Source organism: Petaurus breviceps, unplaced genomic scaffold (assembly GCF_028583685.1).
Source record: "Petaurus breviceps papuanus isolate PSGF00001 unplaced genomic scaffold, PetGlider_PUasm1.0 90925, whole genome shotgun sequence".
Taxonomy (NCBI): Eukaryota; Metazoa; Chordata; class Mammalia; order Diprotodontia; family Petauridae; genus Petaurus; species Petaurus breviceps.
This window is the reverse complement of record NW_027187380.1, coordinates 11,475,890-11,490,486: the sequence shown is the minus strand read 5'-3', so window position 1 is coordinate 11,490,486 and position 14,597 is coordinate 11,475,890. Positions and strand designations below refer to the sequence as shown.

At 37.9% G+C, this 14,597-nt stretch overlaps 1 protein-coding gene across 8 annotated transcripts in view; it reads right to left on the bottom strand.

Annotated features, from left to right (window-relative positions):
• Nucleotides 1-14,597, bottom strand: part of RNF157 (ring finger protein 157) — a 153,504-nt gene that overhangs the window by 89,045 nt on the left and 49,862 nt on the right. For all 8 annotated transcript variants that reach the window (XM_069076315.1, XM_069076317.1, XM_069076319.1 and 5 more), the window contains one exon: nucleotides 12,997-13,115. In XM_069076315.1, the coding sequence (XP_068932416.1) occupies nucleotides 12,997-13,115 (119 nt within the window). The remainder of the gene's footprint in view (nucleotides 1-12,996; nucleotides 13,116-14,597) is intronic.

Below are 14,597 nucleotides of genomic sequence, written 5' to 3'. Positions count from 1 at the left end.
TTATTGTTTTGCATTAGCCACACATGTGCAACCTAAACTTAACTGAGTATCTTCCCAGTAGGGGTGGGTGATGGAGAAGGAGGGGAATGAATCTGGAATTGAAAGTTTTGAAATCAAATATTCAAATATGTATATATGTGTGTGTGTGTGTGTGTGTGTGTATACTATAATTAATACCATCTTACATGTAATTGGGAAATGGGATGTGCAGGCACTGAGGCACAGAGATCCACTGGAAAAATGGAAAAGGTTATGGGGGAAAATGTGGGACAGAACAGATTGGAGGAGGGGATTTCCTGTGGGACTGCTATTTTGGGGTGGTGGGTGGGGGAGAAATGGGGAGAAAATCTGTAACTCAAAATCTGGCGGAAACAGATGATGTAAATCAGAAGTTAATAAAGCATTAAAAAAAAATAAATAGGGGCAGCCAGGTGGCACAGTGAGTAAGAGCACCGGCCCCAGAGTCGGGATGACCTGGGATCAAATTGGAGCTCAGATACTTCACACCACACCCAGAATAACTGGCCATGTAACGTTGAGCAAGTTACTTAACCCCAATTGCTTAAAACAACAACAACAAAACAAATATTAAAAATAGACTTTTGCTCTTTTTAAAAAATGGCTTTCTTTGGCTCTTTTAGGAATTCTTGTTGGACCTATATCCAATTTGCATTTTTCTTTGGAGGGCGGGGAAGGGTTGTTTGTGGATGTTTTTAAATCATTCTCTTCTGAGTTTCTGTCTTGAGCTTCCTCATCGCTATAGAAGCTTTTTACAATCAGGTTCCCTTTTGTTGTTGTTTGTTCATTTTTCCAGCCTATTTTTTTTATTCTGGACTTTATGTTAACAGAGTTGGGTTCTGCTAACCCTGGTAGCAATGGGGAGGGATGTGATTGTCCTAGGCTTCAGGTTTTTATGTCCTGTTGTTTTCACAGCTAGCTCTTGAGGCCCTTAAGTTTTTGATGTTTCCAAGGTAGTGTGATATGGGTAGATATGTTGTTAGTGCCCTCCTAGTCTGAACTCTAGTCCTTTTCCAAGTATGGCCCTTTCTCTCTTGCAACCATAACTCCTCTCTGCCCTGGAACTATAACCCAGAACTGAGTCATGGGCTATGGAGTTGCCAAATGGCACATGGTCCTGTGCCCAGTGCTAGCACTATAATCTTTTTCTGACCAGGTGTTCAATCCCTTACACTCTCTGGAAATTAAGCTCTCCCCGTAACACTTTTTACTGCTACCACCTTTTCCAAATCCCACGTATGGAGTAGCTTCCATCAGGCCATAATATCAGCTAGCCCTCAGTGCTGCGGACCTCTTTTCTGTCCTAAGCTGTCCTGGGTTGGAAAAATGACTTTTTGCTGGTTATGTAACTTAGAATTTCATTTGATGCACTTTTAAAAAGTTGTTCAAAGGGGACAGTTAGGAGAGCTGGGAAGAAATGCTCCTTTTATTTCACCATCTTGGTTCCACCCCTCAGCCCTCATCATTATCTTTCCACATATTACATGGCTATGCTTAACAGAATATTAGTTTCTAAAGAAAGAAACTAGTTAACATGTATAAAGAGCCTTAAGTAAAGTATTTTATATGCATTATCTCATTTAATCTTCACTCTTCAAAACAACCTTGTGAGGCTGGTGCTATTATTATTCTAATTCTACAGATGAAGAAACAGAAGCGAACACAAATAAAGGGAGTTGCCCAGGATCACACAGTAAGTGTCTGAGGCTGGGTTTGAACTCAAATCTTCTTGATTCCAAGCATGGCACTATCTTACTTATGTATAAAATGGGAGGTGGAAATATATGGCAAGTCATTAAATTTTGCAGACTGACACAAAATCCAAAGTAAAATAAAATGGCAAACAGTAGCACAAACCTTAAGTTGAATTGTAGGGCAGCAGAAGGCATTTCTGGAGTCCAATGACTCAAGTTCAAATACAGTCCCATAGCTACTTACTATCTGTGTGACCTATATAAATCATTTCAGCTCTCTGGGTCTCAGTTTCTTCCTATGTAAAATGGAATTAATTAAATGACCTTTGAGGTCCCTCACAGTTCTAAATATATGATTCTAACTGGATAATTTACTTGTTTTAAAGTGGTCTTTACTGCCTAAAATGAATAGAACAGATTTAAAGAAATATGTAAGCTAGTTTGACACTAACGGAAGGAAAACAGGGGACTCAAGTCAATGTTATATCTATGTTGGAAGAAAAAGAGCAGAAAACACTGAGTACTGTGCTGTGCCCATTTTGCTGATCTGAAGTAGCAGAGACATTTCAAAAGCACGAAGTATTTTGAAATTAATATAACTTCAATAAGCTTTAAGAGTAGGCACTTTCAAGGAGAAGGGGAAAGAACAATGGATATAAAGGGAAATTTAGAAAATAAAAGAACCTTAAGGTAGAAGACAGAGAACAACTTAACCTTTCTAAAATAGCTGAAGCTTCCTAAGGCAGCTGGGTGGTATAGTGGAGAAAGTGAGGAACTTGGAGTTCGGAAGACCTGAGTTCCTTCATACTCTGCCTCAGAAACTTCCTATCTGGGTAACCCTAGGCAAGTCACTTAACTTCTAACAAATGCTTTTTATTCACTCATTGGCTTATGTGATACCAGTTTCCCCATCAGTAAAATGGGGATTCATAATAGCACCTCCCACACAAGGTGTTGTGAGGGTCAAATAAGGTAACATACATAAAGCACTTTTCAAACCTAACATGTTATTATTATTATTGTTATTGTTACCTTTATGAGGTTACTCTCCTGCTCAAAAGCCTTCCAATGGCACCATCTTCTTTCTCCCCTTCTGCACAGGGATAAAGCACTGATTCTTCAGCCTGGCTTTCAAAGGCCTTAAAGAATCTGCTCCCTATCTACCTCTCCACAATCTTCACTCTTTGGGATGAACTTTTTATTTCAGCCAAACTATCTTAGAAGTTCTGACAATTTCCTCCTCCTTATCGTAACCCTAACTTCACAGCTAGAATGACCTTCAACTTCAACTTCGCAGAATTTCAGAACTAGAAGGATTCTATACCTTAACAGGAACCCCTTTGACAATATCCTTGACAAGCAGTCATTCCAGACTTTGCTTGAAGACCTCTGGTGTGGGATGTAATACTTTCTGAGGCAGCCCATTTCAGTTTGTGACAGCTTTACTATTAGGAAAATTTTCCTTGTATTGAGCCAAAATTTACTTCTCTCTAACTTCTACCCATTACTTTCTAGGCCTTGTGACTCTGTGTTCAGGGCCCAAGAAGAACAAATCTAATTACTCTTCCACATAATACAGTATGATCACTATTAGTGTAAATAAAAAAATCTCCTTAAGTACTTTCATGCAATTGAATACACACTATTTGAAGTTGTAATTGTGTAAAATATGGTCATTGGTTCCAGCCCAGTTGAAACACACAGAGGAAATTCAAATTAATGTGACCACTTGAGGGGGTTCTTTATTTATACCAATAGGGATCTAAGTGTGATTTTTCAGATACTAGAAAATAGCTGTATCATATACTTCTTCCAGCCTACCAAGCTGCTCCTCTTCTTCATCCCACATGCACGCCCCCGTCTTTCTCTTCTTCAGGCTAAACATTCCCAATTCTTTCAACAACTCCTCACATAGCATAGTTTGGAGTGTTCCTTACCACCTGGTAAGGATGGAACTGCAGTTAGTCAATATTCTTCCTAAAATGTGGTTTCTAGAATCCAATATTTTAGAGATATGTCAACCAATCAATCAACTGAATTGTACCCTAAAGACCACTGGATCTTTCCATTTGCCCTGTAGCTATATCCCACTACAAATTATCTCCCTTTATTAAAATGTGAGCTCCTTGAGGACAAGGGATTATGTTGGTTTTTTTATCGGTATTCCCAGTACATAGCATAGTATTTGGCACATAGTAAATGCCTAACAAATTCTTGTCATTCATTCACTCATCATTGGCTTATGGAATACCATAAGCCTTGAATTCCAACCAATGCAAAGATGATGTGTTTCCAAAGAGTGGTAAAATGGGACTCAGGAAGGTTACATATAAGAATGCATCTAAGTGTTAAATTTTCAGTGAGAACATTTATACCTCAGAAATTGGTAAATGCTACAAAACAAGGCTTTATTTGTTATTTTGTTTATTGTCTAGAATGAAAGAGAGTAAGGGAGAAAATGTTAATAATGCAGATTAAACTTAAAAAGTGTGGTGAGCATTTTGGGTTTTTTTTTGAGAGCCAGTTGTTAAACATTTACCAGTGTACTCCTGTTTATACACAGTAATATCTCCAGGTTAGAGGGTATGTGCAGTTTAGTGACTTTTGGAGGTACAGTTCCAAATTGATTTCTGGAATGACAAGACTAATTCACAATTTGAACAACAGTGCATTAGTGTGCCTCTCCTCCTATAGCCCCTCTAACAGTGCTAATTGTCCTGTTTTGGTCATCTTTGCTAATCTGAGCTCAGAATTGTTTTAATTTCCTTTTCTCTCATTATTAGTGATTTCTTTTTTCACATGGCGGCAGATGTTGTTGTTCAGTCATTTCTGCTGTGTCTAACTCTTCATGACCCCATTTGGAGTTTTCTTGGCAAAGATACTGGAGTGGTTTGCCATTTCCCTCTCCAGCTCATTTTAAAGATGAGGAAACTGAGGCAAACAGGGTTAAGTGACTTGCCCAGGGTCACACAGCTAGTAAGTACCTGAGGCAGGATTTGAAGTCAGGTCTTCCTGCCTCTAGGCCTAGTGCTCTATCCATTGTACTACCTAGCTGCCCATGATGGTGTAAGGGTTATGGGATTTAAAGATCTTCCATGCCCCATTGGACTTGCTGACGTAGCAGGAAGGGGCGGAGCAAGAAGAAGCAGAAGCAAAACTAGAGTTCCTGCGGTGGCTGGCGGTGGTGGCAACGGCGGCAGCAGCAGCAGAGGCAGCGACAGTGCGAAGCCCTTTTTGAGTCAGCCAGAATTTCTGCTAAGGACTCCTGCTGAGGACTGCCAGGGGCCGGAGCTGCTGGGAGCGCGCTTCCCGGATGCTGGGTGGTTGCTGTGAGTGGGGAGAGGAGGACCTTTGCCAGAGGTAGCCTGTTCTGTTTTAAAGGCTTGAAAATGTGGGTGCTTTCTACTTTATCTACCTGTGCCAATGTCATAACTACTCTGATGGCTTTCACTTTCTGGTTTTGGGACTCAGTCTTTTGGTATCTTAATAAATTTTCTAGTTTATTCCCCCATATGGCAAGCATGACATATTTTGTGATGGATAATTATATCAGCATATCTGTAATCTCCATAGGCATCGTGAATATGGCATTGCTGATACAGATGGCAGACAGTTTGCATTTTTTCTTTTGATATCTTTTTAATCCTCATCCTTTTTTACTTCCCTGTATCATTTCACTCTGTTAACCACCTTCTCCTCCTAGACATTTTCTCTTCCTCGAATTTTCATGATTGCTCTCTCTTAGGCTTTCCTCCCACTTATTGCTCCTTTGGCTGAATTTATATACATATACATGCATATATATATATATGTCTATGTGTGTGTATATCTATATCTATATCATGCCCACTAACTGTTAGCAACCCCAAGTCTCTGTCCTAGTCCCTCTTTATTTTTCTCCCCATACTCTTACTTGGTACTCTCATCAGCTCCCATGAATTTAATTAGTATCTATGTATATAACTCCTTCTATAGATCCAACCTTAGTCTCTCTCCTGAACTTCAGTCTGATCACATTACCTCCCAACTTTAAATTGGACATCTTATAGGCATCTTAAACTCAATATGTCTGAAATAAGACTCATTAGAACCCGCCCACCCAACCATTTATCTTAAAGGTCACACATTCTTCCAGCCTGACTTGATTTATTATTCATATACTTGTTTTAATATATCTGTATTAATTTCCTATATGTCTTAGATATTAGACTTTTATCAGAGAAGTCTCTTGCGAAGATTTTTTCCCAGTTAACTGATTTCCCTCTATTTTAATTGCATCAATTCTGATAATTACTGCTTTGTATTATTGTTTGAGATCTGGTATATTCCTTACTTTCTAATTTTTTTTTCATTTTGCATTGCTTTCCCTTGATATTTTCTTGACCTCTGTTCTTCTAGACCCTGACCTTTTGTTCTTCTAGATAAACTTTGTTATTATTTTTTTTCTAATTCTATAAAATAATCCTATGGTAGTTTGATTGGCACAGCACTGACTCTATATATAAATTCATATATATGGTAATGTCATTTTTATTAGATTGGGCTAACTCAGTCATGATCAACTATTATCTCTCTAATTATTTAAGTGTCACAGTTTCTGTAAAGAGTATTTTGTAGTTGTATTCCTATAATTCCCATATATCTTGGTAAATGGACTTCCAGATATTTTCACATTCCATAGTCATTCTGAATGGAATTTCTTTCTCTTCCTGCTGGGTTTTGTTGGTAATAGAAAGGTTGATTAATTTTGTAGGTTTATATTTTGTTATTGTTTTTCAGTCGTTTCAGTCATGTCTGACTCTTCATGACCCCATTTGAGATTTTCTTCGTTGAGGGCCAACTCTGGCAAAGATACTAGAATGGTTTGCCATTTCCTTTTCAATTTATAGATGAAGAGCCTGAGGCAAACAGGATTAAGTGACTTGCCCCAGGTCATACACCTACAAGTGTCTGAGGCTCAGGTCTACCTGACTTTAGGTCCTGTAATCTATTCACTGCACCACCGACTTGTCAGGTTTATATAGAACTTCTTCTTAGAGGTTATTGTTTCACCAGATCTTTGAGTTGAGATGGCTCAGTGGCTACAGTGCTAGACCTGGAGTCAGAAAGACCTGAGTTCAAATCTGGCCTCAGATATTTACTAGCTGTGTGACCCTAGGCAAGTCACTTAACCCTGTGTGACTTAATCCACTGGAGAAAGAAGTACTCCAGTATCTTTGCCAAGAAAACATGGACAGTATGATCCATAGGATCACAAAGAGTCAGTTATGACTGAATGACTGAACAATAACATCTATGAAAAGTGATCATTTTGTTTCCTCTTTGCATATGCTAATTCACTCAATTTCTTCTTTTCTTTTTTCTATAGCTAGTATTTATAGAACAATATAAAATAATAGTGGGGACATGGACATCCTTGCTTTCTCCCTAATCCCTGATCACACCAAAATACCCCTAGCATTTCTCCATTACAAATAATGCAGGCTCTTATCTGGCAGAAATCCTATTTACCATATTAAGAATTGGTATGTTTTGCCAAAAAAGGAAAATGATAAATACTGGAGAAGATGTGGAAAAATTGGAACATTAATGCATTGTTGGTGGAGTTGTGAATTCATCCAACCATTTTGGAGAGCAATTTGGAGCTATGCCCAAAGGGCTATAAAAATGTGCATACCCTTTGACCCAACAGTACCACTTCTAGGGCTGTATCCCAAAGAGATCATACAAATGGGAGGATGACCCATATGTACAAAAATATATATAGCAGCTCTTTTTGTGGTGGCAAAGAATTGGAAATCAAGAGGATGCCCATTAATTGGGGAATGGCTAAAAAAGTTGTGGTATATGAATGTAATGGAATATTATTGTGCTATAAGAAATGAGGAGCAGAAGATGTCATAATAACCTGGAGAAACTTATATAAACTGATGCTGAGTGAGAGGAGCAGAACCAGTAGAACATTGTACAGAAATACAGACACATTGTATCTGTGATGACTAACTGATGAACTGGGCTCTTCTCAGCAATGCAAGGCTCCAACTCAGGCAACCCCAAAAGACTCATGATGGAAAAGGCTATCCACATCCTGAGTAGAACCAGGAGACCACTGTATACAGTAACTGCAATATTGTAAAATGATCAACTGTGAATAACTTAGCTATTCTCAATAATGTAATGATCCAAGACAATTCTGAAGGATTAGTGATGAAAAATTATATCCATTTTCAGAAAAAGAACTGATAGACTCTGAATGAAGATCAAAGCCCACTTTTTCTTCACTATATTATTCTTGGGTTTTTTGTCTGTTTTCTCTCACATGACTAAGATGGAAATATATTTTGCCTCACTTCACATGTATAACCTATATCAAATTGCTTGCCTCCTCAATGAGTGATTGGGGGAAGAGGAGGGAAGGAGGAAGAGCACTTAAAACTCAAAAATATATAAAAAAAGAATGTTGGAAAATGTTTTATGTGTAATTGGGGAAAGAATAAAATATTAAATTTAAAAAATTATTAAAAAATATTCTGATGCTTAGTTTTTGTTGCTTGATCAGTTGCTTTTCTCGTGTTTTTAGTTGTATGCCCAATTTGCTAATTTGTTCTCTCTTTTTCTGATTAAAGTGTTTGGAGATACAAAATTTACTGTAAAGGATCACTTTTGGCTGCATCCCAAAAGTTTTTGGTATGTTATCTCATTAATTTCATCAAAGAAAATGAAAAGATCTATTATTCCTATTATTTTTCCCTAGCAATTTTTTAGGATTGAATTACTTAGTTTCCAATTAATTTATACTCTTTCTTCAAAAGCCTCTTGTTGATTATAATATTTTTGCACTGTGGTCAAAGAAGTGTTTAATATATTTACTTTTTCTCATCTAATTCTTTGATCTAACACATGGTCAATTTTACACAAGTGTCACTGCATGCCTGGAATATGTATATTCTTTTCTATTCCCATTCACTAATTTCCAGATATCTCTCATATCTTATTTTTAAATTCTTTTCTTAAACTCTATTCAGGTCTCTTTTTTTCCTTAGACTTTCCTAGTTCTGAAAAGAGCACACTGAGGCCTCCAACTATCATGAGTTTTGTGATATATTTCTTCCCTATAGTTTATTTGGTTTTTCCTTTGATCACTTATGAGCTATGCCATTCAGTATGTATATGCTAAGTATTAATATTACTTTATTATTGATGATATGGTTAATTTATACTTTCTCTGTATATCACTTTTAACCACCACTATTTTTGCCAGTGTCTTGTCTAAGATAATGATTTCTACTTTTGCTTTTTAATATTTACATTTTGCTTTAACTCTATGTGGGTTTTGTTGTTGTTTTTGTTTCTAAAATGTGTTTCCTGTTAATGACATACTTTTGGATTCTACTTTCTAATCCAGTATGGTTCCCTTCTTCATTTTATGGGTGGATTCATCTCATTCACATTCATAGTTAGGATTGTTAGAGGTGTGGTTTTTTTCCCTGCATAATATCATCTTTTTTACTTTTTTTTTTTAAAGCAATTGGGGTTAAGTAACTTGCTCAGGGTTACATGGCCAGTTATTTCTGGGTGTGGTACTAAGTATCAGAGCCCAGATTCGATCCCAGGTCAACCCGACTCTGGGGCCGATGCTCTTACTCAATGCGCCACCTGGCCGCCCCTAAGTAATTGGGGTTAAGTAACTTGCCCAAGGTTACATGGCCAGGTGTTTCTGGGTGGGTGCTAAATGTCTGAGCCTGGATTCGATCCCAGGTCATCCCGACTCTGGGGACAGTGCTCTTACTCACTGTGCTACCTGGCTGCCCCCATCTTTTTTACTTTTTTACTTTCTTTGCTCCCCAGTCCCACTTTACAAAGAAAAAAAGTGGTAAAAGAAAGAGCAGAATAAATACTAGTAATCTACAATAGAAGTACTGTGATCCTACTTCTCTGAGTCCCTACTCTTCATCCAGACCAAAGCCAAATCACTGATTCTCACTCTTTATTTCTCTTTTTAATTCCCTTTTTATGATATACCCTCCATAGGTGAATTTCTTTTGCTCATGACTATTCTCTCCCAACTCTACCCTCCCTCTTAAACCCCAATCTCTCAGCTTCCTCTTCTGGCCTATTCTTCAATTGAAGTTAAATATCTTTACATCAAATTGTGTGTGTGTGTGTGTGTGTGTGTGTGTGTGTGTGTGTGTGTGTTAAATCCCCTTTTGCTTGGTTCAGATAAGAGAGAAGTTCATGATTTGTCCCTTTCTCCACATTTGTATACTGTTCTGGCACAACTCAAATGTTAGAAAGAATAAGTTCCTCTTCCTTCTTTCTCATTTCTTCTTTAGCATATCCTTTTCCTTTCCCCTTTCTTTCTTCTCTCAACCCCCCCCCCCCATGACTCTCTGATATAGCATTTGCTTTTTTTTTACTTCCTCCATAACCCTTGAGGACAATGAGATTATGAAAAGACATGACTCTTTTCTTCCTATCAGAGCATTTGCTCATGATTTAGTTATTTAAAATTGTTCAAATATATTTAACTTCCTAGTTGTTCCTTGCCTCTTGTGTTTGCATTTCAAAAATTGTACTCAGTAATGTTATGGTTAAAATCCAGAGCTTCAAGGTTAAAGAAACATACTGCAAGTAGAAGAAATAAATAGAGTTGAAGTATCAAGGAAATCAGCTAGGCTTACACAAGATCATATTGCAACAACAATGAAGAAGAGGAAATCTTGGAACAGAACATGCCAGAAGGCAAAAAAGGAAAAAACCTTAAAACCAAAAAATAACTTATCCTACAAAAATGAGTGTAATCCTACAGGGGGAAAAATGAATTTTTAATACAATAGAGTATTTTCAATCATTCCTAATGAAAAGAGTTTGGCTATAACATTCCTGGATATTTTTAATTCAGTTTCTCTCTGAAGTTTTTCTAGTTTTACTTTATCCTCTGCTTCTAATAGAGCTTAAACAGTTTTAAAAATTACTTGTTAAAATACTGCACTCAGATTTTTATTTTGGCCATGGTTTTAAGAATGTCCAATGAGTTCAAAAATACCTTTCCTTGACCTCTTTTCTAGTTGTTTCTGGTAAAAGATACTTCACACATTCCTCTAATTTTCTTGTCTTTTGATTTTGTAAGATTTATTTTCTCTTAGAATCATAATTATTTTGCTCCATTCTACTTTCCAGGGTGCCATGTTTTTCACCTTCACTTCTAAGCTATGTATTCTTTTCCTACTTTTTTTCTCAAGGGTCCTAAATTTATTTTTTAAATTTCTTACTTCATTTCCTCCATCAGCTCTTGAAGCCATTCTTTTTTCAGAGGATCTACTTGTACTTACTGTGAAATTATTTTCTTCTTCCAAGTTTACCACTTGCACTTCTTTTAACTATAGTATTTCTTCATTGCATTAGGAGCATTTTGTTTCTACTCATGTCTCCAGCCTCAATACCCATACCTGGACTCTGTTTTGGGACCAGGTTCCACTACTTCTTGCACTCTTTGATTGGGTAGATGAGCATTTGTCCTGTTTCTTCTTGCAGGCTTGATGTGTCACCACTGTCCTGCCAAATTTATGGATAAAGACATCTGGTCCCTAGTCCTTCTCTCTGCCCTCTTCTACAATCCTTACCCACAACAGGAAGGTGGATCTAGAGCTGAGAGTAGGTACTGTCCTGTGACTCAGCCAGGGCTTATGCCTTCCTTTCCTGGTGACCCAAAGCAGGCATTGGCCTTAGCTCATCTCCCTCTCCTTCTTTTGCAACTAACAACAGGATTTTGGCTTTGTTTACTGTTGTGGCCCTGACAGACTGACCACAAACAGTCATGGCTTCATGGAGGGCCCCAAGGCTCTCTACCTTATCTTCATCTTCTTGATCCCATGTTGGAACCAGGTAATATCAAAGATGGCAATGGTTTTAGGTGTCTTGGAGGAGCCCATTATGGACTGCCTCATCACCTCTGTCCTACCTCTGTCTCCCTGAGCAATCCCTGACTAGGATCCGCTTTGTCCCTTGCTGTTACTTCATGACCATATCAGAGATCATTCTGGTCTCAGACTCTCAAGAGGACCCCAAAGTTTGCACACAGTGCCAGGCACCTCTGCCTCCTCTCTGTCTCCTTTGTCAGATACCTCTAGAAAACTCTCTTTGTCTCTTGCTACAGGTCTGTCAAGCTGAGGCCAAGATCATCTGGGCACAACCCCCTGTCACAACCCCTCCCTGGTTTCTGGCTGTCTACTTATGCCATCTTGAGTAGAATGGAGATGCTTATTCCTATTACTCCTTACTCTCTCACTCCTTGATTTTATGGACTATTGCTTCCTCTGCCACCCTTTGCTGGGCAGTTTCTTAGGGATCTAAAGCTGAGTTTAGATCACCTTTCATGTCATCTTCTTTAGGAAGTCATCCTTCAAAGCTTGCTTCAAGTCCCACTTTGTTTATACTGCAGCAGCTCTTTAGTCTCTCCATCCTCTGCACTCTTACATTGTTTGACCATATTCTATCTTCTACTTCCAAACTTCAAGGCTCATCAATATGGATGCTCCTTCTTCTAAGGTAGGTCACAACTCTTCCATTCTTAAGTATGCCATTTAATGAAATGAATGAAAAAATATCACCTCATGGGCAGCCTTATGGTGATAAGTCCCTCTACACTTAACTAGGTTGTCTCCACTGCAGATCACATATGACAGTACCTTCTACTGTCTTCTAGAGTTTATTCACTACTAAAAACCCTCAAAAAGCCAGGGCCTTCTCTATACCAAGATGAGGCATCAGGGTATGTCTTGAATGTAAATATTATTTGTTATTACTATTTTAAAATGTTACACACTCAGTTGTTTTGTTTTTCCAATTGAACTATAGGTTTCTTGAGGATAGAAGGATACGTGGTATGCATCACCTATATCTTAGCAAAGCCTAGCCCAGTAATATTGCTGTGTATATACTGCCTAGACAGTAGGCACCCAATAATTATTTGTTGAATAAATGAATGGAAGCTGAAAAACATGAATTCAAAAGGGGAAAAGATTATAGGACTATTAAAGATTCTTATGTCATCTAGTAAAAAAAAAAGCTTTTATTTGCGGTATTTCCTTTTTATCCCTATACATTCATCAGCAAATGAAAGTCAGACAAAAAAGGCTTAGATACACAGCTAAATGTCTGGATGTTTCAGCTTTGTGTCAAGCTATAAAAAAGTAGAGACTAATCTTTGCAATCTCAGTAATGTAAATGACTATACTGGTCAACGAAACACCCAACAAAAGTGAATTAAATCTAGGTAACATACCGCTACTGGCCTGTTCCCCAGGAAGTTCAAATCACTGTTCTCTCCAAATAGATATCCTTCAGGGTGAGTTGAATCGAACTTTTCTCCTCCCATGATGAAGTGGCTAGCAAAATAGCTTCCTAAATAGAGGCAAACATTTAAAAGGAAAAAGTCAAGCTGAGGTAAACTGTTGACTAAAAAAAAATCAGAGCAAATTCCAACTGGAGAAACTTTTTTCTTGACTAATTTATCAAAAGAGCACAAAATGAAAAAAATCAGTAAATGACAGGCTCTCACCTACCCCACTCCTATCCTGAAAAGCTAGAAGACCAGATATTTCTAAAAGACACTGCAATAATCAGAAGAATGGAAACAGAGCTCAGAACTGTCAGGAACACTGTTCAGATAAGCCAGGAAACATTGCCAGACTGTGATGGCTCAGAAAAGATAAAGGGATACTTCAAAGTCACAAAAAGATACTGTGAAAACAACTAAAAATCCTAGGGTATTATTCCTTTTAGTTTAAAAAGCTGAATACCAATTACCACTAAGTTTCTGTGAACAGCTAACTCAGGAAATGTAGAGTTCCCATTGAAATGCCCTGACCCTTACCACTATTTAGAAACTTATTTCTCAAATCTCAAACTAAGAAAAAGATTATGAATGATTAGGGAAAGAGGGAAGTTTGGGTGTGTCAAGGTGACCACAGTGTTATGAAAGGCATTTTCCAATTCACAAAAATGTATCGAACATCTATAATGTGGCAATATACCAAAAATTTTATTAGGTGTAGGTGACACAAAGACAGAAATGAAACAATCTTTGCCATCAAAGGAGCTTAGATCCTAATGGGTAAGATAACATGTTATAGAGGCAACCACACTGGTATCCTCAGGATGGCTGCTAGCAGAGGTTCTTAGATCTGCTTTACTAGGAAAGATAGTTGTTTAAGGTGTCAACAATCTTTTTTTAATTACATTCACTACTTCAGGGGAAAAGTCAGCACCCTGAACTTCAGAGAAAATACAGACTATCTGAATCAAAGTACTATCGCTATATACTTTACATCATTACTGGATTGAGAGAGCCTTTATATCTGAGCAGTTAGGGAGCTCTGAACATACGGCCACTCAGAATCTCGACCAGGGAATCACAAAATCCTTTTCATAAGCTAGCTCCCAAAGCAAAATACCAACTCAAAGTATATATATATACTTCTCAGAGCCAAAAGGCATCATAACCCTCCTGACTCAATGCCTGATTACAAATTAGCAAAAAGTGTGAAAGCCTTCCTACAAGCAAGCCTTCTCTAAGCAAGCTTCCCTTAAGGGGCTCCATGTGAGGCCTATTAATGGATGGAGAAGATCTTAAATCCCATTAACACTACGCATATACATATACATATATATACAAGACACACACAAAGCAGATGCAAGACAATCTTTGAGAAGAAGACACCAGCAGCTAATGTAACCAGAAAAGGCCTCATCCAGAGGGTGGCATTCAACCAAATCATGAAGAAAATCAAGGATCCCAACAGGTAAAAGGTCAGGCTATGGAACATTCAAGGCATGGGGGCCAGCTGGTGCTAAGATTCAAATAAGGCTAAGGTTCAGATAAAG